At 45.3% G+C, this 22,765-nt stretch overlaps 1 protein-coding gene across 1 annotated transcript; it reads left to right on the top strand.

Moving 5' to 3' along the window:
- The first annotated feature begins 10,052 nt into the window (after window positions 1-10,052).
- On the top strand, window positions 10,053-22,354 carry C1H1orf115 (chromosome 1 C1orf115 homolog). Its single transcript, XM_032640403.1, has 2 exons — window positions 10,053-10,409; window positions 19,859-22,354. Exons 1-2 carry the CDS (start codon window positions 10,113-10,115, stop codon window positions 19,976-19,978), a joined length of 417 nt encoding a protein of 138 aa, XP_032496294.1. The 5' UTR covers window positions 10,053-10,112; the 3' UTR covers window positions 19,979-22,354.
- The last annotated feature ends 411 nt before the right edge of the window (window positions 22,355-22,765 follow it).

Raw genomic sequence — 22,765 nt, 5'->3', positions numbered from 1 at the left:
TAGAATAAATGGATAAATTCCTAGAAACATACCATCTCCCAAGACTGAATCAGGAAGAAATAGAAAATAAGAACAGAACAATTACCAGTATTGAAATTGAATAAGTAATATTAAAAAAAAAAAAAGAATTCCCAACAAAGAAAAGCCCAGAACCAGAGGGCTTCACAGGTGAATTCTACCAAATATTTCAAGAGGAGTTAGCACCTTTTCTTCTCAAACTATTCCAACATATCAAAGAAGAAGGAATGCTTTCAGAACTCATTCTATGAGACCAGCATCACCCTGATACCAAAAAAGGTATCAAAGACACCACAGAAAAAGAAAATTACAGGTATATATCACTGATGAACATAGATGGAAAAATCCTCAATAAAATATTAGCAAACCACTCATGAATACATTAAAGGGATCATACACCATGGTCAAGTGAGTTGTATCCCAAGGATACAAGGATGGCTTGATATCCACAAATCAATCAATGTGATACACCATATTAACAAATTGAAGAATAAAACTCATATGATCCTCTCAATAGATGTAGAAAGGCTTTTGACAAAACTAAACATCCATTTATGATAAAAACTCTCCAGAAAGTGTGCATAGAGGGAACATACTTCAATACAATAAAGGCCATATATGATAAGCCCACAGTTAGCATCATACTCAACAGTGAAAAACCTGAATTTTTTTCCTCTAAGATCGGGAACAAGAAAAGGAAGCCCCTTCTCACCACTTTTGTTCAACACAGAAATGGAATTCCTAGCCACAGCAATCAGACAAGAAAAATAAATAAGAGGAATCCAAATTAGAAAGAAATAAGTAAAAGTATCACTGTTTGCTGATGGCATTATACTATATAGAGAGTATCCTAAAGATGCCACCAAAAATGCTGTTGTAACTATTAAATGAATAGCTTAATAAAGTTTAAATAGTTTAATAAATAGTTCAATAAAGTTGCAGGATACAAAATTAACATACAGAAATCTGTTGCATTTCTATACACTAACAACGAACTGTCAGAAAGAGGAATTAAGAAAACATTCCTATTCACAATAAAAGAATAAAATACCTAGGAATAAATCTAAGCAAGAAGGTAAAATCTGCACACCAAAAACTATAAGACCCTGTAGAGAGAAAATGAAGACAACACAAACAAATGGAAAACTGTACCATGCTTATGGATAGGGAGAATTAATAAAATGATCATACTCTCAAGGCAATCTACAGATTCAGTGCAATCCTTAACAAAATACCAATGGCATCTTTCACAGAACTAGAACAAATAATTCCAAAATTTGCATGGGAACACAAAAGACCCCAAATAGCCAAAACGATCTTGAGAAAGAACAAAACTGGCTGTATCAAACTATACACCCTGTTTAGTTTACATCCTCCCTGATTTCAAACTACAGTAATCAAATTACAAATCTACAGTAATCAAAACAGTAAGGTATTGGCACAAAAACAAACAGGTAGATCAATGGAACAGAATAAAAAGCCCAGAAATAAACCCACGTGTATATGGTCAATCTATGACTAAGGAGGCATAAAATGGGGAAAAGACGGCCTCTCCCATAAATGATGTTGAGAGAACTGTACAGCTACATGCAAAATAATCAAACTGGACTACTTTTCTTACACCATATACAAAAATAAACTCAAAATTGATTAAAGACTTAAATGTAAGACCTGAAACCATAAAACTTCCAGAAGAAAACATAAGCAGTATGCGCTAAAGTGAAATAAACCAGTCACAAAAAGACAAATATTGTATGATTCCACTTATGTGAGGTAGCTCATAGTTAATTTCATAGGACAGAAAGTAAAATTGTTATTTTCAGGGACTGGGGGAAGAGGAAATGGAGAGTTGTTGTTTAATGGGTTTAGAGTTTCAGTTTTGTAAGATGGAAATAATTCTGGAGAATGGTTGCACAGCAATGTGAATGTACTCAACAACACTGAACTCTACACTTACAAATGATTAAGATGATCTATTGTATATGCATACCTTACCACAATTTAAAAAAAGAACAGCAACAACAACAAAGGGCAGAAATAACCCTAGCTCGTAAGAGTCATGCCCTCACTGTAGGTATGCACATATTCTTAATTATTATTGTTTTCTAAAATCAGCTTGGCTTCATTTAGCAGGCCTCTTTCAATGTTTTCCTTTCAAGATAGGTGATTCCAAATTTGTATACTTTCAGGTAACTTTGTGTCTTAAAATTGCCTTTTGTCCTCCCTTTAGAGTGGACTGATTGGGGGAAAGAATACCTGGCAAGTACTAGAAACCATGATGCTGGAGATTCTTCCCCAGTGGCATTTCAATTTCACTAGCATCAAAATGGTCTCCGTTCTCTCTCTAAAACAACAGTCCCCCTTTTCACTTGTCCTACAGCTGTTTTTCAGCTGTTCTCTCCAGCAAATGAAAAATGGATTCTTACTATTTTCATTATTTGAAAATTAAATGACCTCCAAATAGATATGCAACAGACATATTTTTTTTCTTAGCTACTTGTGAAGGGGCTGGACAGGGTGAAGTAATCCAAGCACTTTTGCTTCAGATGTCAAGTACAAAATGGGATCTAAAACTTGAGCAGTAAATTAATGCTTTCTTTAAACCGCTTCTTTTAAAAGTTATGATCCTGTTTGTTAAAGGGATTTTATTAACTATGGAAAGAAATGAACCCATGAAATGAAACCATGTAGAGCTCTTAGAATATGCCTGGCACTTTGTAAGACCCTAATAAGTGTTAGACACAATAGAAGTTTGCTGTTGTTATTTTTCTTATTTGTTGCCAGTATTTCTCAGCTTGTTGTTTGTCTTTTATTTCTCTTAATGCTGTCTTCTGAATTACTGGTCTTTCCTTTATAATTTCTTTCATCACTCTTAACCATAAAAAGTCTTCTCCAATCCACACATTTAACAAATGTTTATTTTCTTACAGTTATAAAAAAAGAAATGAATCCAGACTGAGAAATTGGTTCAGATTTTTAAACTCTTGTGCATGTTGTATTCCCAGAATATCATGGACAGATGTGACCTGAGAAATCATTTCATTCACACCCTCATTTCTCTGATGAGGAAACAGGATTCAAAGATGTCATAATGATTTGGTACAAAGTCTGGCCCAGGAAGGTTTTACACTGTGGTCTCTGTGCTGCCAGTGCTTTCCAGCATCCTCACCAACATCCCCTTTTATATTTCTCTTTGTGGAACCATCTTCAGAAAAGTTTGGTCTTTTGAGCTGCATTCGAGTAATGATGCATTTGTCAGTCAAAGATTAGGGTCAGGGTGAGATAACCCCTGCCACCATATTGAATGGATATAATCCCAGCCCAAAGCACAGAAATGCCATACCATTTTTTAAAAAATCTTTGACACGTTGTAATTGTTTTTAGTTCCAGTTATTACCAGAGGGAACCACTAGAGGTCACAGAAAACCACTGTCGGGGATGCAGTGCTTGTGTCCTACTACCCACAGTGGTTGGAACACTACAGACCTGTCTATACAACAGACACCCCGTTGCCCTAGAAAAGTGCTTGGTCTTGTGGCCCACATTCTTTAGATTTAACTAAGAGAACGTTTATTTCTTCTGCCTACTCATGGATTTGAGGCTAACATTCTTTGCTGCTTCAGTTGAATTTTTCACCTTTTTGATTCACTCAGGTTGTTTAAAATGTCCTACCATCTGGCTACAAAGGCACTCTCAACTTCATTCCATTGGATCCCTCATATCAAAATGTAATGGTTTTATAAATTTTCTGGAACTTGATGGAATTCTGCATTCTTTTCATATTGTGTGAGTCTAATAGGGTCAAAAACCTAGAGATATTAAAATAACATATTAAAAAACCCCATAGTCTTTTATAACCACATTCTTTTCATACTGTACACATTTTTTCTCTTAGAATACTGTGATGAGCCAATGGCTTTTCATTGACTCAATTTGTTTCAATTATTTGTGGTCATTAGTTGTATGTGTGTATGTGTGTGTGTGTGTGTGTGTGTGTGTGTGTGTGTCTTTGACGAAAATGTTATGTTAGCTAAAGCAGTCCTTTAACTGGCCCAGGTAGCATAAAATGCACAATATTTACTTGTCTTTGCTTTCTAGTAACAAGATATCCCAAGCCCATCTTACACCTTCTGTATCCCAGACATGCATTTGGCCAATTTTTCCTAAGCCGCATTTCCTTTCCATGGAAATTGATATTAGAAACCAAACTCTGAGCACTAGAGGTGCTTATCTGACTTTGTGCTATTAGGATGATGTGAGCTGTAGGCCACTTCAGTAGACAGAGATGGAAAAAAAATACCTCTCTATCTATCTATCCATCTATCTATATGTACACACTCATATGTAATAAGTTCATAGCCATTTTCAGTTTAGTCCTAACATTACTTCACAGCTGTAATATTTAAATTCTTAATTTTATATCCAAACTATAATTATGCCTTCTTTTATCATAAATGACACATATAATTGTCACTCTGAAGCTCTTGATTTATAACAAATCAAACAGAATTACTGATTTGTTTTACTTGCCAATAAAAGAAAAATGATCCAAAATAGTGATACCAGTATTAACAGTAACTATTAAACTGCTACATGAAATTCAAATTTGTCTTTGTACTTACTTTTGTCCTTAGAGTGCACCAAAGGATATAGAATAGAATTACTTTGGTCTAGAGAACTCTGAAATAATCCCTCATTCTGTGGGTTAGCAAAGTTCTGTTCAAATGGTTCCATTCATTTTCAGTTGAAGGGGTCAACATTTGACAGTTCTGAGTTCCTAATATTTTAGTTTCTGCTTTTTACTTTGGGCTATATTCAGCCACTGGCAAAAGGGTAAGTCAGTTTTATTACTTCGCATCATGAAAATAAATAGAAATACCTCCACAGTTCAATCTTCTGAGTACTGAACAGGAATTTCATTTAGTCGCTGTCTGCCTCACTTACAATGACTCAGTGCAGAGCTATATGTGTGAGATTTATATATGTGCATTCTGGACAGACCCAGACAAACCCATTCTGGCAAACCCATCCTATTCAATTTGTCTTAATACATCTGGAATCTACAGTTTCATGTCTCCAGTTAAATTTTCATTGTACTAAATTCTATCCTAAAATCAGAACTTTTTATTGACCTTCTTCCCCCACCTCACCCTCTGCCAGCTTCAAGTTTTTCTTTTCTCTTGCATATACGATAGCATTCCCTTCTAATCAATACATTATTTGTGCTAAGTATTGTTGTATCAAACTAAATATTTACTTGGTTTTACTATATATAAGCCAAGATAGTTTTCCATGTTGCTGTTTTCTAAATACAGAACCAGTTATTAAAATATCTTAACCCACCTCCAGGAAATACATGATATTTTTATTACATATTATATTCAAATATATATATATATATATATATATATATATATATATATAAATTGAGTGATGCTCTGTTGGCAAAGGAGAATACATATCAAAGCAGGTTTTTCAGGTTTTGTCAGAAATGTTTGTTTTCTTTTAACTCATAAGGTCATAATTCTGACCTTTTTTCTCTACACATACATTTTTCTATTATCAATATTCAGCGCAAATAGCTCAGTGGTTTTCTAAATCTTCAGTGGTTTTTGAATAAATCCAACCAAATAAGATACAATTCCATTATAGTGTTGAAGGATGATTTTGAATGTTATATATTACACTTTAAAGCTTCATCCACAGAAGACTTCTGATTCTGCTTCTGATGGAGAATGATGCACCAGTGGGGGATGCAGGGATGCCTTGGTGAATGGAATTCCAGAGAGCGACAAGCCTCTCACGGATGGGCAGCAGGCATGCAGCCTTCACTCCCGGGCAAGTCGCTGAGCTGGGTGCGGGGACCCGAGGAAGGGGGCTTGCCTGGTACTGAGAGGTGACACCTACAGGTGAGGGGGGAAGAGCCAAGCTTTTTGTTACATGTGGGCTGGCAAGCTAGACTGGAAACTAGACGAGCCCCAGATAAAAAGTAAGCAAATCACTTGGCCACACGATGGTCCTCTTACCCCTGGAATTGTGCTGAGAAAGCCGCAGAGGGGCGGCTCTGGGAAGCACGTGGGCTTTCTCGAACTTTCCCACCGTGGTTGATGCCAGGGCCCTGCTGGAGTTGAAGCCAGGGTGAACAAATATTGACACTATGCTCCAATCCCCTTCCAGCCCTAGTGCTGATAAGATCAACCGCTTTGGCCTCTTGATGGTGGTGGCCCAGAAGTTTGAGGCTTGGGCTTATCAGAGGTGAGCTGGTCTAATTTGAGCTGTGGCCCAGCCCAGCCTGGGCTCAGATGACTCTGGATGAGCTTCCAGATGGTCAGCCCCTCACAGTAATCACAAGACAGGAAAAAGCTTGCTCTCTCTGGGAAAGAGAAAACAAAATTTTTAAAAAAATTCTTCAGATTTCAAAGAGAAGCAATTTATGGAAGACCCTAGTTTTTACAATTGTAGTAAATTTTAGTTGTAAGATCCTTTAACTGCAGTCCCAGGCTTACATTGTCTTTACCTCAAATCTCTGATCTTATCTTTGGTGCAGAAATCCAACCCCTTAAAGTGAAATAAAAATGTGCTGTGCCTGACATTCCCAACTTTGCATTCACTGGGATCTGCATGAATGGGTTTACCACAGATCAACTACAGATATATTTTTTAAGAAATACTGGACTTCCCTGGTGGCGCAGTGGTTAAGAATCCACCTGCCAATGCAGGGGACATGGGTTTGATCCCTGGCCAGGAATATCCCACGTGCCATGGAGCAAGTAAGCCCGTGCGCCGCTACCACTGAGCCCATGCACCACAACTACTGAAACCCGCACGTCTAGAGCCGTGTTCCACAACAGAAGCCACCACAACGAGAAGCCTGTGCAGCGCAACGAAGAGTAGTCCCTGCCCGCCGCGACTAGAGAAAGCCCGCGTGCAGCAACGAAGACCCAATGCAGCCACAAAAAAAAAAAAGAAAATACTTAAAAACTTAAATGCAAATGTTAAATTTCCTCTTCCTATTATGCCATCTGGTTTTACCACCTTTTGAACTAAATGATAGTTAATGTAGAAGGCTCCAAACTTAATCTTTAAAAGAAATTTTTTTAACATGAGAAAAGGCAGGAGTAGACCATCCTCCCTTTTGGGGGCTGCCCCAAGACTGAGACTTAGCTAGGATTCAAAACTGCTCTCCCTCTCACTTTACATTGCAGTCTTTGGAAAATTAAACCTGTTATATCTGTTCCATTGTTTATAACCAGCTCTTTTCACCTCCAGAGATATGTTTCTTCTGGAGTCTAAGCCTACACAAATAAACTAACAGCTTTAAACAATTTTAATTCATAAAACTTCAGGTCCATAAAGATCCCTCCCTTTCCTTTTTTTTCTTTCTTTCCAAATTCACACATTTATTACAAAACAAAAGATGAAAACATAAAACCTTTATATGTCTACAGATGGAAACTTTGTTTTCAATTAAATATCTGTAACTGTCTTATGCAAGCAATTATTTTTAAGACTCTGAGGTGTCTAAGTATTTTTTTTTTTTACTCACTAACTGATGATCTATTTTCATGAATCTTAGCCCTCCAATGTTTTTGCTCCTTTGAAGGTCAGGTTCCTAATTCTTACCAGGAAGGAAAGATTCCTATGGATTGGCACTCAGCCCTTTCCATTCTCTTTCCTGTGAGCAGAGGCTAGGAGATGAGCATGTCGCAGAGTCCTTTTGGTCCTGGAGGGAATGTAACAAGCCTGCTTATAATCAGGTGCGCTCCCTGCTTTGAAAAGCAGACCGGGGTGAAAGCCACGCTTCTGCTGTTTTCCGTCCTCCTGCAAGTAATCACAGCCCTGCAGGTGATGAATTTTTCTGAGGGAGGAGAGAGGCTTAACTTAAAATCAAGTTCAAGCCTCTGAGTATTACATGGAATTGGACATTGTAAGATTTAAAATTATATAAACTGAGAACATATTTGCAACTTGGGGATTTTTGATTACCACAGTGAGGTCAGAAGAGTTATAGGACTGCTTAAGTAGTCACGCAGGAGCAAGGGAAGCGCTCTCCACACTGAATAACTTCTAAAGAGACAACGGTGAGAGCAACATAAAGGTGGGTTCTGATTACATCTCCTTGAGTCCTGCTTGCTCACTGATTATGGAGATAGTCTACGGATCAGTTTTCAGGTGCTCTAGTGTTTTGCTTTATATCAGGCAAGATAAATGTTGTGATATTTGAAATGTATTTTGTATGGACAAAACACACTTTCCATTCCATGGACAATCCACCTATGTCTCCATTTATTATGTCATCTGGGGGGTTCTCAGAAGTCAGTTTTGCACATAGAAAAAGGACGGTTAGGGTCTGTTTTTGTTTATAAGTTAATAGTTATTTTAGTAAAGTTGCAAATCCACAAGTCAAGCTTCCCATAGCTTTTAAATTCAGTATTGTTTTATTTCATTTACAAACCTAATAGAATTTAACCGTCACTGTAAGGGGTTTTATCATTCACTTAATTTAATTATCTTAAACATTTTAAGTGACTTTTATAAATTTAATATATGTGATTTTCTTTTCAAGTACTTCAACTATGTACAGGACTATGTAATTCTTATAAATACAGTAAATTAACTTATTTTTGTATTCCTTTCAAGTTAAACTTATAAGTCTAAGTAAACTACTTGATTTTACATTTTATGTTGAAATCACCAATAATTTTTGATATTCTAATATGTTAAATTATGACTATTTTATGTACTTAGAGCAGTATAACCAAATCATTCTTAAACATATCACACATTTTAATAGTATTAAAATATTAATGAAATAATAACACATCATTTTATACTTAACTCTAAGTTTCCAAGAATTAAAAGATACTTACCCACATAAGAAAGTAAGGCATCCCAAACAGATTGAGATTCACAGTGACCTGAGAATGCATATCTACCAGAGTGATATTCTCGTTTTTTCCCCCAGAGTGATATTCTTGAAAATCGTGATTTTAATGATTACTTCGTATGATATCATATGCTTGCACCAGAATTTCACCTGCCCATCCCCATTGGTTTCCCTCAACTTTTCGCTGAAGTCAGACTGTGATTAACACCGTGGACACACTGCTCTGTGTTTCTGAATGTTTCCTTAACATAGGCACCTAGAAAGGTATGGCCGTTTTTCAGAACTCTTGATAAATATTTGCTGATTGCCTTTGCAAAAGCCTGTCTCCAGTTTGCGACCCATGAATATTGTATTATAACCATCCTCTCACCATACCCTCACCAGCATTGAGTATAATCTTTTTTAAAAGATTAGTTTCTTTATGTATTTATTTTTGGCTGCGTTGGGTCTTTGTTGCTGGGCGTGGGCTTTCTCTAGTTGAGAGGAGTCAGGGCTGCTCTTTCTTGCTGTGCGCGGGCTTCTCATTGCAGTGGCTTCGCTTGCTGTGGAGCACGGGCTCTAGGCACGCGGGCTTTGTAGTTGTGGCTCCCGGGCTCAGTAGTTGTGGCTCGTGGGCTCTAGAGGGCAGGGTCAGAAGCTGTGGCCCAGGGACTTAGTTGCTCTGCAGCATGTGGGATCTTCCTGGACCAGGGCTCAAACCCGTGTCCCTTGCACTGGCAGGCGGATTCTTAACCACTGCGCCACCAGGGAAGTCTGAGTATAATCTTTATTACTGTCGTCTTTTTCATCACCATCATCACCATCATCATCATCTCTCATCATCTCTGCCAGCTTGCACGTGTGCAAAGGAAGTCTCACTATTTGGGGTTCACTTATTTCGTTGCAAGTGTGGTTGAACGTGCTTTGCGTGTTCATTGTGCATTGAGCTTTGGAGCATCCCTCACCCCTTTTGCCAGAGGATGGGATGCTGGCGGCTGGGCCCGACCACCAGAAAGCCAGGCCTGGGTGGAGCCGCCGCCATCCTAGGGCCAGGGGGCGCTGCGATCCCAAGTTTCCCATCCACCTCTCCCCCAGCCCCCCCGCCCCGTCCGGACTGGGCCGGGCTGGGCCGGGCTGGGCAAGGGCGGGCGGCGGGGGTGGAGGCGCAGGCTAGGCGCAAAGGTTGGTGTCTTCGTGCACCGACCTCAGCCGCAGGGCCCGCGGCACCATGACGGTGGGAGCCAGGCTCCGAAGCAAGGCGGCGAGCAGTCTCCCGCGCTGCAGGCCCCTCGCCCGGGGGCGAGGGCGGACGGAGGGGGACGAGGAGGCGGCTGCTATCCTGGAGCATCTGGAGAGCGGGGCCGAGGCGGCGGAGAGCGGGGCGAGCGAGCAGCGCCCGGGGACCCGGGGCGCGCGGAGGGTGCACCTCGCGGTCCTCCCCGAGCGGTACGAGCCGCTGGAGGAGACGGCGCCGGACGAGAAGCCCAAGAAGAGGTACCGGCAGAAACTGAAGAAGTACGGCAAGGTAGGCATCCCACCGCCGCCACTGTCCCTTGGAGGTCGGGGAGCGCGGGGCGCCCGCCCTAGAGCTGGAGTCGGCTCCCCACCGTCTGACGGTCTCGGCCTCTCTGCGCTGCCCTGCACCCCCTCGGCCTCCCACGAGCACCCCCTTCCCGGCATTCGCTCCTGGAGCCCCGAGACTGCTCACTCTGTGAACTGGGCAGTAAGGGGAAAGTGAGCTGCGGGGAGTGATAGACATTAAATCAGAGGTTTCCCTGCGCACCGCTCCACGGCTATCCCGATGCTGGCGGGTGGGTAACTTTCCCAAGGGGTCGCTTACCCAGGTGGTTCTTATCCTAGGTGTGTCTTCCCACTCCCTTGTGTAGTTGGTAGGACGGGAATCAGTGTCCCTATTTTAAAAGCGGGAATACTGAGGGATTAGCGTGGTTAGGTGACTTGTAGAAGGTGACCCAGTTGGAAAGCAGGGAGGTACAGCCCAGTTTGTCTGTTTTCCCGCAACGCCTTCTCGAGGATATCCTACTAGCTGAGAATTGTTTGGGTTATGTCTCCCAATATTCTCAAGGTGATTTCCAGGGCCTGGGAGCTCAACACTCCATAAGTATTCACTTGTGGGGTGGGTGGGAGAGAGAGACAGAGGGAGAGAGAGAGGTAATATGAATATGGGACAAAATGGTAGTTTCCTCCCTAGAGATCAAAGCCCCAAAGCAGTTCCCAGGTGCTTTGGCCTGGAAACGCTTGAAGCTACTGCTGCCTCTGGTCCCTGGGACTGGACAAGGCCACCCAGAAGATAATCACAAAACTCATTCTATCCTGGCCAAAGGGCAGGGGCCCCATCTGATATATTATCCAGTCCTCCAGTGACCTCTTATCATACCTGAAACCGATGTCGCCACACCTAGAAACTTAGCTTTATCATCTTCTTTAAAGGTATGTCAGCAGCTTTGGGAGCAGTAAACAAGCAGGCAGTGGTATAGTGTAATAATAAAAACTATAAAGTTGGGCCTTTCAGGCTTAGAGTCATGCTAGGACGAATTCTTCTTCTTCTTGGTTCCAGCTGATCACAAAAAAAAAAAGCCATCGGGCTTCCCTGGTGGTGCAGTGGTTGAGAGTCTGCCTGCCGATGCAGGGGACGCGGGTTCGTGCCCCGGTCCGGGAAGATCCCACATGCCGTGGAGTGGCTGGGCCCGTGAGCCATGGCCGCTGAGCCTGCGCGTCCGGAGCCTGTGCTCCGCAGCAGGAGAGGCCGCAGCAGTGAGAGGCCCGCGTACTGCAAAAAAAAAAATCCATCATTTGCCTCTCAGTTGGTGAACTGATAATGTGGAAATCTCAGCTCAGAGGCTGGCTGAGCTGAAGATGCTTTGAAGGTTCTCACTATGTGCTGAGCACTAGAGACACAGAAATGGATAGGATGCAGTCCTGCCCTAGAGGAGGCCACAGCCTCCCAGGGAGACGCTGCCGTATGGGGCACCACCATGGAGCTGCATGGGAAGAGCCTCAGCAGTTAATCTTCAGGGATGAGGTTGTAAAGTCAGAGAAGGTTTCAGATCAATGATGACATGGAAACTGGGCACAGAAGGATGAGTCAAGGTTTCACAGGTTAATGATGAGGTACTAGTTCACATCCACTAGCATAGCTATTATTAGGGAAAAAGAAAACAGAAAACAGCAAGTGTTGGTGAGGATGTGGAAAATCGGAATTCTTGTGCATTGCTGGTGGAAGTGTAAAATGGGGCAGCTGCCGTGGAAAACAATTTGGCCGTTCCTCAAAAAATTAAACACAGAACGACCATATGATCCAGCAATTCCACTCCTAGGTACATACCCAAAAGAATTGAAAATAGATACTCAAACAAATATATATGTACATGTTCGCAGCAGCGTTATTCACAATAGCCAAAGAGTGGCAACCACCCAAATGTCCATCAATTGATAAATGGATAAACAACATGTGGTTCATACACACAATGGAATACTATTCAGCCGTTAAAAGGAAGGAAGTACACGGCAGACACACAAGGTCACATATCGAATCTATGATTCCATTTATATAAAATATCCAGAATAGGTAAATCCAGAGAGACGGAAGGCAGATGGGTGGTTGCCAGGGACTGAAGGGAAGGAGAAATGCAGGGCGACTGCTTAATGCGTGTGGGTTTGCCTTTGGGGATGGTGAAAATATTTTGGAAGTAGGTAGAAGTGGTGCTTGCATAACACTGAATGTGCTCAATGCCGTTGAGTTACTCACTTGACAATGGTTAATTTTTACATTATGTGAATTTCACCTCACCTAAAAAAAAAAAGAATTTCACCAGGTAAAGAAGGGGTGGCATCCAAGGCGGAGGGCAGAGTGCTAGCAGAGATGAGGCAGGTGAAAGCTCTGGAGTGAGTGTTACATGCTAGTTCAATAGACCGGGAGGCCAGGCGGGGACGCTGTCACGTTGGAGTTGGATGTGCCCTTTCTGCCCTTCAACTTCCATTTTCTTGATGGTGACCAAGAAGGTTGACATCTAAGCTCCAACATGGAGGAGGCAGATGGTCCACCCTTCTGTGTTGAAAATCCATGAGAATAGCCATGTCTCCGCTAGAAATGTGGGGAGGTGACTTTCCCTGCTTTGGTCACCAGGTGAAATTTTATTGCACTTGGGCCATTGGAATAAGGAATGACTTGCAAATAGCTCAACCCTTCAAGGAAGGGTGAATAAAGTTCCTTTTTATCTGTTAACCGCTCAAATCCTTCACCCAAGTCCCTTCCTGCTTCTATTTAAAGAAAGGTGTTCGGCTTTTGTGAACTGTCCTAGGATAGGTTCCTCTTCCCCTGCTGCCCCTTGGCCCCAAGCAGGGTCGACCCAATGCTGTGCTGGGTCCAGTCTCTGGCAGGAACCTCTGGGCTCAAAAGGCTGGGTGACTGAGACTCTTGGCAATCAGTGGCCCCAGTTGATTTTTTTTTTTTTTTGTGGTACGCGGGCCTCTCACTGTTGTGGCCTCTCCCGTGGCGGACGCGCAGGCTCAGTGGCCATGGCTCACATGCCCAGCCGCTCCGTGGCATGTGGGATCTTCCCGGACCGGGGCACGAACCCGTGTCCCCTGCCTCGGCAGGCGGACTCTCAAACACTGTGCCCCAGGAAAGCCCTAGCTTTTTTTTTTTTTCCCCAGTTGATTTTTTTTTTTTTTTTTTTTGCGGTACGCGGGCCTCTCACTGTTGTGGCCTCTCCCGTTGCGGAGCACAGGCTCCGGACGCGCAGGCTCAGCGGCCACGGCTCACGGGCCCAGCCGCTCTGCGGCATGTGGGATCTTCCCGGACCGGGGCACGAACCCGTGTCCCCTGCTTCGGCAGGCGGACTCTCAACCACTGCGCCACCAGGGAAGCCCCTCCCCAGTTGATTTTTAAGTAATGATGTGAGTGTTCAGATGGGCAGGAGTTGCTGGGAAAGTGCTGTTTTCTGGGTGCAGGGAAGGGGAAAGTGTGTGGGTTTGCTGTGCTCTTACAGGCTGCCGGGTGCTCTGGTGCACATAGGATGCACAATTACCCTGAATCTTCTCAACGACCTTAGAAAGCCATGGACTCCCATTATGCAGTGAAGGAAACTGGAGTTTCAGGAAGTTAAGCTCTTTGTTGAAGGCCACACAGCTGGAGAGCAGAGCTGGGAGTCAGGAGTCTCCCCTGGCCCCTGCCAGCTCAAAAGCAGTTAGGGTGGAGGGAGAAGGGGGGTGAGGGAACCAAACCCCAAACTTAGCTTCAAATAGGAAGTCGCCTTTCCCAGGCACCTCTGAGAGCCACAAGGAGAAGCGCAGATAAGGAAAGTTATTAATTTTATTAATTGGGCAGCTAGGAGGGGGTTGGAGAAGGGAGACACAGGGTGTGGAATAACCTTGAGCTCAAGAGGAAGAAAAATGTCCCACGTCTAAGTAAGGGGTTAGGACAGGGGCCCTGGAGCCAGACTGCCAGGCGCCAGCTGTGCTCAGCCTCCTACTGGCTGTGTGACCTTGAGCTCTGCTCTCCTCTCTGCCTCGGTTTCCTCATCTGTCACATGGGTTAATACTAGGGCTGTGGTAAGGAGTAAATGAGTGTAGTCCATGTACAGGTCTTGGAACGCACCTGGCATATGGCGAGGGTCCTGTCATTGTTGTTGGCTGTTATCTAAGGGGATGGAGGAGAGGTCGCATATGACTGTTTCTTCTCTGATCAGTTTTTAATGAGCTCTAACTCAGAAAAAAATCAACTTCTGTAGCTGACAGCCCACCTCAGCTTTGTGCCTGGGTCCTGACCAAATTTCACAAGGGAAGGCTTGATTTTTATACTTGGGGGAAAGAGATCTTTGTTGAGAGCTGGTTCCCTTTTGGAAACCGGGGGTGGGGACAGGGAATCCCCGACATCTTTGGGGTTACCCGGGAACCCCCAGAAAAGCCTCACTCCCTGTATTAGTTTGCCTGTAACAGATTACCACAAATATAGTGATTTAAGGCAACACAAATTTATTCTACAGTTCTGGAGGCTAAAAGTCGTCTTCCCTGAGCTACAGTCAACAGGCTGGTTCCTTCTGGAGGCTCCAGAGGAAAACCCTTTCTTTGCTCTTTTCAGCTTCCAGAGGTCCCCTCCTCCATGTTCAGGGCCAGTGGCACAGCATCTGCACGTCTCTTTCTCTCTGTCTCTCTGCTTCTGGCACCGCATTGCCTTCTCACCAACTCTTCCTGCTTCCCTTCTGTAAGGGTGGTCGTCTTTATTTGGATCTTTATAAAGATACAAGAATCCTTATATGGGCTTCTCTGGTGGCACAGTGGTTGAGAGTCTGCCTGCCGATGCAGGGGACACGGGTTCGTGCCCTGGTCCGGGAAGATCCCACATGCCGCGGAGCGGCTGGTCCCGTGAGCCACGGCCGCTGAGCCTGCGCGTCCGGAGCCTGTGCTCCGCAACCGGAGAGGCCACAACAGTGAGAGGCCCGCGTACCGCAAAAAAAAAAGAATCCTTTTAATGATTGGGACCCCCTGGATAATCCATGGTAGTCTCCCCAATTCCAGATCCTTCATTAAATCACATCCACAAAGTCCCTTTTGCCATATGAGGTAACATATTCACAGATTCTGGGGATTAGGACATGGGCATCTTGAGGGGAGGGCATTATTCAACCTACCACACTGTCCCATGATCCCCCAGACCCCTCCGCCCCTCTGAGAGATTATATGGGTTGAAACTCTACTCAGATCAAAAGATTTCAGGATCTGCTCCCTCCAGTGACACTGAAATGGTCGATGCTATGTTACATTTCTTTGCATCACATCTCTCAAATCTGTGTTTTGACTGTGTTCTAGCTAATGAGCTATTTTAGTAACGTTTTTTTTCTCATTTGCAAAGATGAAGTGACAAGCAGTTTTTTAAAATAGGAGGCTGAGGGAAATGGGTGTACAAATACCCAAAATGTCAAGTTTAATGCAGGCCATCCATGATTCTAGGGGCTTGGCTTATAAAGGATGCTCTGGACTGTTAATACTTACTCCAGGACGACAGTTTTTGTCGTTGTTGTTATTTCTAACAGGTACGTAAAATTCTCCCACGGAATCTTATTACACATTTATAGAGATGTTTCTCTTAGCAGCATCACTGCCTCCCTGCTCCCAACACACACCCTAGTGTCTCCTTGGGAAGTTGACGAGGCAGTGTCCTGGGAATCAGTGTCTAAAGAGGCCATCAGAGTGACCTTCCTCTCCCAGAACTTCTCCTTTGGCCTGAGAACAACCAAAGGAAATACCAGGCTCTTTCTGGATGCTGGGCATACAGTACTGAGCACGACCTCCTTCTGTTATTCTCAGGTCTCTGAAAGCTGACATAAGCCAGAAATCATAGGAAAGTGCCGTCTTAAGAAACTTTCCTGAACAGATAACAAAATATCTTAGATTTCAAAATTACCACCACGAACGTAAATTACTGTAGAATAAAAAGAGGCAAAGGTTATTTTCCAATAAAGATAGCTGACCTTGGGGGGCCAGTCCTACTGCCTGCATTTGGTGCCAGGCACTGTTCTAAGGGCTTTCCTTGCGTAAACCTTTTTAAGCCTCTTCACCCAATGAGGTGGTTACTAAATATGCCCATTTTATAGGTGAGGAAACTGAGGCCAGTGAAAATTAAATAAGCGATTGGGCTGGAATTTAAGCCCAGGCCGCAAGCAATCAATTGCAAGGTTACATACTGCCTTCCTTAAAGAAGGGAAGTGTGTGTGGGGAGTAAGGACACAGGCCCTGAGGTGAGGTTTCTTTGGGATTGAACTTCAGCCCTGCCTCGTACCAGCTGTATAATCATGGATAAATTAACTCCTTGGTGCATCCTTCTTGTTGAAGCCTGGTAGCCAGAGGCCTCTAGGAATGCACTAGTAGCCAGTCCAAGTTAGATCTGTCTGTTTGTTGCAGCAAGGAAGAGTGTATGCCGGAGGGATCTTGAGGCCTCAAAAAGTAGAGCCCTCAAGTAGAGAACTGAATATTTGAGTCTGAGCTGAAGATATAAATATGGGATTTATCAGCATACAGGGAATTCTTAAAGTCATTAGAAATGGATGAGACCACCTGTAGAGAGATTCCAGCCCAAAATATTTTTTTAAATAAAAAGTAAAGAACAGTACTGAACAACTCCAACATTTTATAGTTTGGTAGAAGGGAAAGAAAGCTGAGGAGGGTCATAAAAAAGAGTGAAATAATGCCATTTGCAGCAACATGAATGGACCTAGAGATTATCATACTAAGCGAAGTAAGTCAGACAAAGACAGATATCACATAATGCCACTTAAATGTGGAATCTAAAAAAAGATGCAAATGAACTTAATTACAAAACAGAAATAAACTCACAGGTATAGAAAACAAACTTACCAAAGGGGAAAGGGAGGGGGGAGGGATAAATTAGGAATTTGAGATGAACAGATATACACCACTGTTTATAAAATAAGCAACAAGGGGCTTCCCTGGTGGCGCAGTGGTTGAGAATCTGCCTGCTAATGCAGGGGACACGGGTTCGAGCCCTGGTCTGGGAAGATCCCACATGCCCGAGAGCCACAACTACTGAGCCTGCGCGTCTGGAGCCTGTGCTCCGCAACAAGAGAGGCCGCGACAGTGAGACGCCCACGTACCGTGATGAAGAGTGGCCCCCGCTCGCCACAACTAGAGAAAGCCCTCACACAGAAACGAAGACCCAACACAGCCAAAATAAATAAAATAATAAACTCCTACCCCCAACATCTTCTTTAAAAAATAATAATAATAAATAAACAACAAGGACCTACCATATAGCACAGGGAACTATATTCAATATCTTGTAATAACCTATAATGGAAAAGCATCTGAAAAAGAATAGATACATGTATGTGTATATATATGAATAACTGAATCGTTTTACTATACACCTGAGCTATTTTAAATCAGCTATATTTCAATTAAAAATTATTTAAAAAAATGAAAGCTGAGGAGGGGCTTTATGTGAGGTAAGGGAAAACCAAGAGAATATGGAGTCAGAGGCCAAATGAGTGTTTCATGAAGTTTGTCCAAAGCTGTTGAGAGTCAGGGGGAAGACAGAAAAATGCTCATTGGCTCAGGCAGCATGGCGGTGGCAGACGGCCATGACCAAGCAGTCCTGGATGGTCAGGGTTGAGGAAGAGGGAATAAGAAGGGAGGAAGTGGAAGCTGTGTGTGTAGATGGCGCTTTCCACTGGTTTGCCGAGAAGGAGAGCAGAGACCCAGACAGGACCTAGAGAAGGGTATGGAGTCAGGGGGACAGCGGAGCGTATCTGTAAGCTGGTAGGAATGATGCAATGGGGAGGAAGAGGATGGTGATATTGGAGAAGGGAAAGCTGGGGGCAAGGTGAGAGAGGGTACCAACAGCAAGTGTCAAGGGAGTGGCCTTGGGGGAAGAGGGCCATTTTCTCTACTGGGACACCGGCAAAGTGGGAGGAGAAGCTGGGGCAGGTGTAGACAGTGGTAGAGGATGAACGGGTTCCCTAATGACTTCTGAGTCAGTGGGAGATGAAGTGGGATCATCTAATGAGGGTATGGACACTGTTTGTGTTTCTCTGTGTGCATTGGGGGCAGAGAGGCTTGTGGAGAAAGGAAAAGGTAAGAAATAATATCTGGGAGAGAGGAACAGTCAGCCTACTGGACTGACAGACTAGGCTGGGCATGCAGTGTTGGAAGTCAAAGGCAGGTTTGTGATTGTGATCGGGGAGCGGGCCTCTCACTGTTGTGGCCTCTCGCGTTGCGGAGCACAGGCTCCAGATGCGCAGGCCCAGCGGCCACGGCTCACGGGCCCAGCTGCTCCTAGGCATGTGGGATCTTCCCGGACTGGGGCACAAACCCGTGTCCCCTGCATCGGCAGGCGGACTCCCAACCACTGCGCCACCAGGGAAGCCCCGTGATCAGGGATTTTAAGTGGTTATTGGAGTTGGAAAAATCGAGGGTGTAGAGACAAGATGTGTGATGATGTCCAGGTCACCTACATGGATGTTGTCGTCACGGAGAAGGATGACGGAAGTGGGGGGTGGAGAGAGAAAGGGGGAGGGGCAGCAGCACAGTCAGTGTTAGTCGGTGGTGGTGGTCTTCATTTTTCTGTTGCGATTCCACTTGAATCCCTTGGATGCCCTCAGTCTAGCACCAGGCCTTGAAGAGAAGGAGGAGGGAGAGTGGATACCAAGAAAGAAAGGCCCAGTCGTTACCCTCAAGGAGTGTAGAATTGTATTGGGAACCAAGACTTCCGTGGATGCAGCAATGACAGAACAGTAGGAGATTTTAAAGACACAAATGTGGGTCAGAAAGGGGTGTGCCCTGGAGGCAGAGGGAGGACTGGGTGGGCTTTCAGATCAGGTGAATGACGGAAAACTCTCGACCCAGCCTTCAGCAGAGCCAGTAACTTAGCTGGAACAGAAGAGAATGGGCTTTGGTTTAAAAAAATACAACAAAACTGGTCTGATTTTAGAAGTAGCAGCTTCGGGCTTCCCTGGTGGCGCAGTGGTTGAGAGTCCGCCTGCCGATGCAGGGGACACGGGTTCGTGCCCCGGTCCGGGAAGATCCCACATGCCGCGGAGCGGCTGGGCCCGTAAGCCATGGCCGCTGAGCCTACGCGTGTGTAGCCTGTGCTCTGCAACGGGAGAGGCCACAACAGTGAGAGGCCCGCGTACGGAAAAAAAAAAAAAAAAAAAAAAAAGTAGCAGCTTCACTGCTGTTTCCAAGAAGATCTCTGAATGATCTGGAAACACGCAGGGCTGGAAAGCCCTTTTCAAGGTGCCGATGTCTGTGCTGAGTCCCCGAGTGTTCGTATGATGGGGTTGGGTGTGGGACACCAGAGAGCTGAGAAAATGCTAGCTGGCTCATTTGCCCTGGGAAAATGAGGCGAAATGATTCTTTATGTATGGCACCATTGTGCATGGAAGATTTCAAAGTTGCCTCGCCTAACCCTTTGCTTTTCTCTTCTGTTCCTAAAAACAGAACGTTGGGAAGGTTATCACCAAAGGATGCCGCTACATCGTGGTCGGCCTGCAGGGATTCGCTGCTGCCTACTCCGCCCCGTTCGGAGTGGCCACCAGTGTGGTGTCGTTTGTCCGCTAGTGGGAGCTGCCTGGGCAGACTGGAAGCCTCTGTTCCGGGAATAGTGCGAATCCGGGAGCATCTCAGACTTGAACTCACAAAATACTCGGAAGAAAGAAAACGTCTTGGTTGAACTGGATGAGTGTTTCCGATGAGTCATCCCCCTCCAACTGCCGAGCTCTCCACATGTCTGGGACATGGGTGGCCCTGGTGGACAATCCCGCAGAGAATTAGGCTGAGGTCAGGCTTGGGATTAGGGTTAGTTCACTAAAACCGGAGCTGCTCGTGAAGGGGGCAGGGGCTGGTGTGGAGACAAACACTTGGCAGAAGTCCACGCTCTGGGTGGGTAGCAGAGTGGTGATTAGGGACACGGATGGGCGATTTGCATCTGGAGTGAGCTGATTTGCTCAATTCTAGAAAGCGCACAAGCTGACAGGACTCCCAGCCCTTAGCTGCTTCGGTTCTGAGGACACCCAAGGAACTGTTTGTTCCTGAAGTCATCCCCCCATCTCCTTCCTGTACCCCTTTGCCACAAGGAGTTTTAATTACAGGCTTGAGAAGAAGGAAGGAAGAAAAACCTCTTTGAAGGCTACGATGCTTTGAAAACTGTGTTGACGATGTGTCATGACTGTTTCAAGTAGATGAAGACTTGTCACTTTCACCTTCTCTGACATGAATGTGGAGGTGGTGATGAGGGTGTTAGGATCTGCAAGTTCAGGTACAGGTTGTTTGAGGGAGAGAGCACTCCTGAGAGCTGCCGGGCCCAGTCCAGCCCAGTCCAGCCCAGTCCAGCCCAGCCACATGGAGCTGGCCAGACTCTCTGGCAGGCAGATGGCTGGCCTCCTGACTCAGCTGCCTGGGGTACCATCAGCCCCCTCGTCCTCGACATCAAGCCAACGAAGGGTGCTCTCTCTGGGGAGAGAGGGAGGTGCTATACCTGGAAATGAAAGTGTATTATGTAGAGAAGGAACCAGAAGGTAGGAGACAGGTACGAAGGAAGCAGAAGAAGGATGCTGGACGAGAGAAGCGGAAGCACAGGTGCCAGGTCTGCGTTATCAGCGCTGGAAAATCTTAAGCTCTGGGCCGGGTCCGGGGGAGGCTGGGTGACCAGAGACACCGTGCTGGTGCTTCCAGACCCTCTGAGGCCTGTGAGCTCACATTGGCTGCCTTTGGAGCAGCCTTTCCTCTTCCGTGCTGCCCAGTTTGACGTCATCTCAGCTGGATTCAAAGTTAGGGCGGGCGAGGGTCCCGGGCCTGGAGGGTGACCCGTGGACTGCCACTGGACCATCGGACAGGGGGGTGCCCGCTGCCAACCTCCACGATAGGCCCCTGTTCTGACCTGGTTTCCAGAATGTCCCGAAGTCCAAAATAGTTATTACGGACCAGTCTGCAGGATTGGTGGCAACACCTGCTTGTTGCCCTGTGAAGTTTCCCGGAGCAGGGACATGAGGGCTCAGTGCTCGTGTTTCACCCGTCAAACCCAACCAGGTGGCACCGGGAAGTGGAGAAGGTTTGAAGACAGACAGATGGACAGAAAAAGGAACGAGTGGAGGAGAGCATTGTAGCCGGGAAGCTAGATTGTGCTTCACGTTCTGGAGGCTTGTGTTGAAGATGAACTTGGACCCAATTCCTGCATCATTAATATCGGTGAGGAAAAGAGAAAACAAATGGTCTTGTTTTAGCTCAAATGATGAGAGCTGATGGTGGCACATTTTCACACATGTACGATAATTAGAGCGTGCCTGGCCACGCTGGGAGTCAGGGAAGAGAGGCGACATCCGTGGAAGAAAAAGCAAAGCATCGTCTGGGGGGAAAGAGAGTCAGGCCTGCGCGACCTGATGGTCACAGGAAAGGCAGACGGGAAGAAGGAGCCTGTGTGGGTTTGAGGACGCCTGCCCGGTGGCCCAGTGCTGCTGGCCTGCCCCCAGAGAAGCCCGTTGAGTCTCCCAGGGGATGTAGAAGTGTGACCTGGGAGGGACGAGAGCGGCTGAAGCCTGTCCAAGGGAGAATCGCCCCCGCTTACCCCCAAATTAGAGACATTATAAGGCCAAGCACATTTTGCCCTCAACGTTTTAGAATTCTGGTTAAGAATTAATCCAGAAATTTCAAAAGTCAAAACCTTGCAGGCATGGTCCTGGGAGCCAGATTCGTGTGCATAGAAGATGAACTGCTGTAAACTGTCACTCATCTGAGTTGTCATTTCCCCCGAGACAAGGCGCCCATGCTGCAGATTACCTTTTCGCCTTTTCTTTCTCTTTAGTTTTTAAAAAACTGTATCAGCATCCACACCCTACTAAAAATTGAGTTTTAGAACCTTCCCTTTACACGATTGACCAAGAGGCTTCTTTTGTATGCTTTTCTTCCATATTCTGTGAATAAAAGCCCCAATTTATCTTATGTTTCTGTGCGTGAAGAGTTTTTCACCCCTTCATGCAGTGGGGGACACGAGCCCAGTGCTGCTCCCCAAGACCAAGGGGAGTGACGGGCCCTGACTCACTGGGGACTCTGCTTGGGTGTCAAAGGGGGACTGTTCTCCAGAGAACGGGTGTCAGCATGCAGGAGCCTCAGTTCCTGCATTTGTTAATAACGAGGATTTCCAGAACCTCTGATTTGGATCTAGAGTCTAGTGTGTGGCCAGGGAGCTGCATTTTCCACAAGCCGCCTAGCAGATTCTGACGCAGCTTTTGCTCTGCCTGAGCTGGGAAATGCTGGACCCAGGGGCTGCTGCAGGTTGCATTGGCCAGTGGACTCCAAGGTGGGACCTCAGGTCAGCCAGGTGCCAGCCCCAGCCGGGCACGCACAGGATGC

Source organism: Phocoena sinus, chromosome 1 (genome assembly GCF_008692025.1).
Source record: "Phocoena sinus isolate mPhoSin1 chromosome 1, mPhoSin1.pri, whole genome shotgun sequence".
NCBI classification, from domain to species: domain Eukaryota; kingdom Metazoa; phylum Chordata; class Mammalia; order Artiodactyla; family Phocoenidae; genus Phocoena; species Phocoena sinus.
This window is presented reverse-complemented; position numbering and strand designations above follow the sequence as displayed.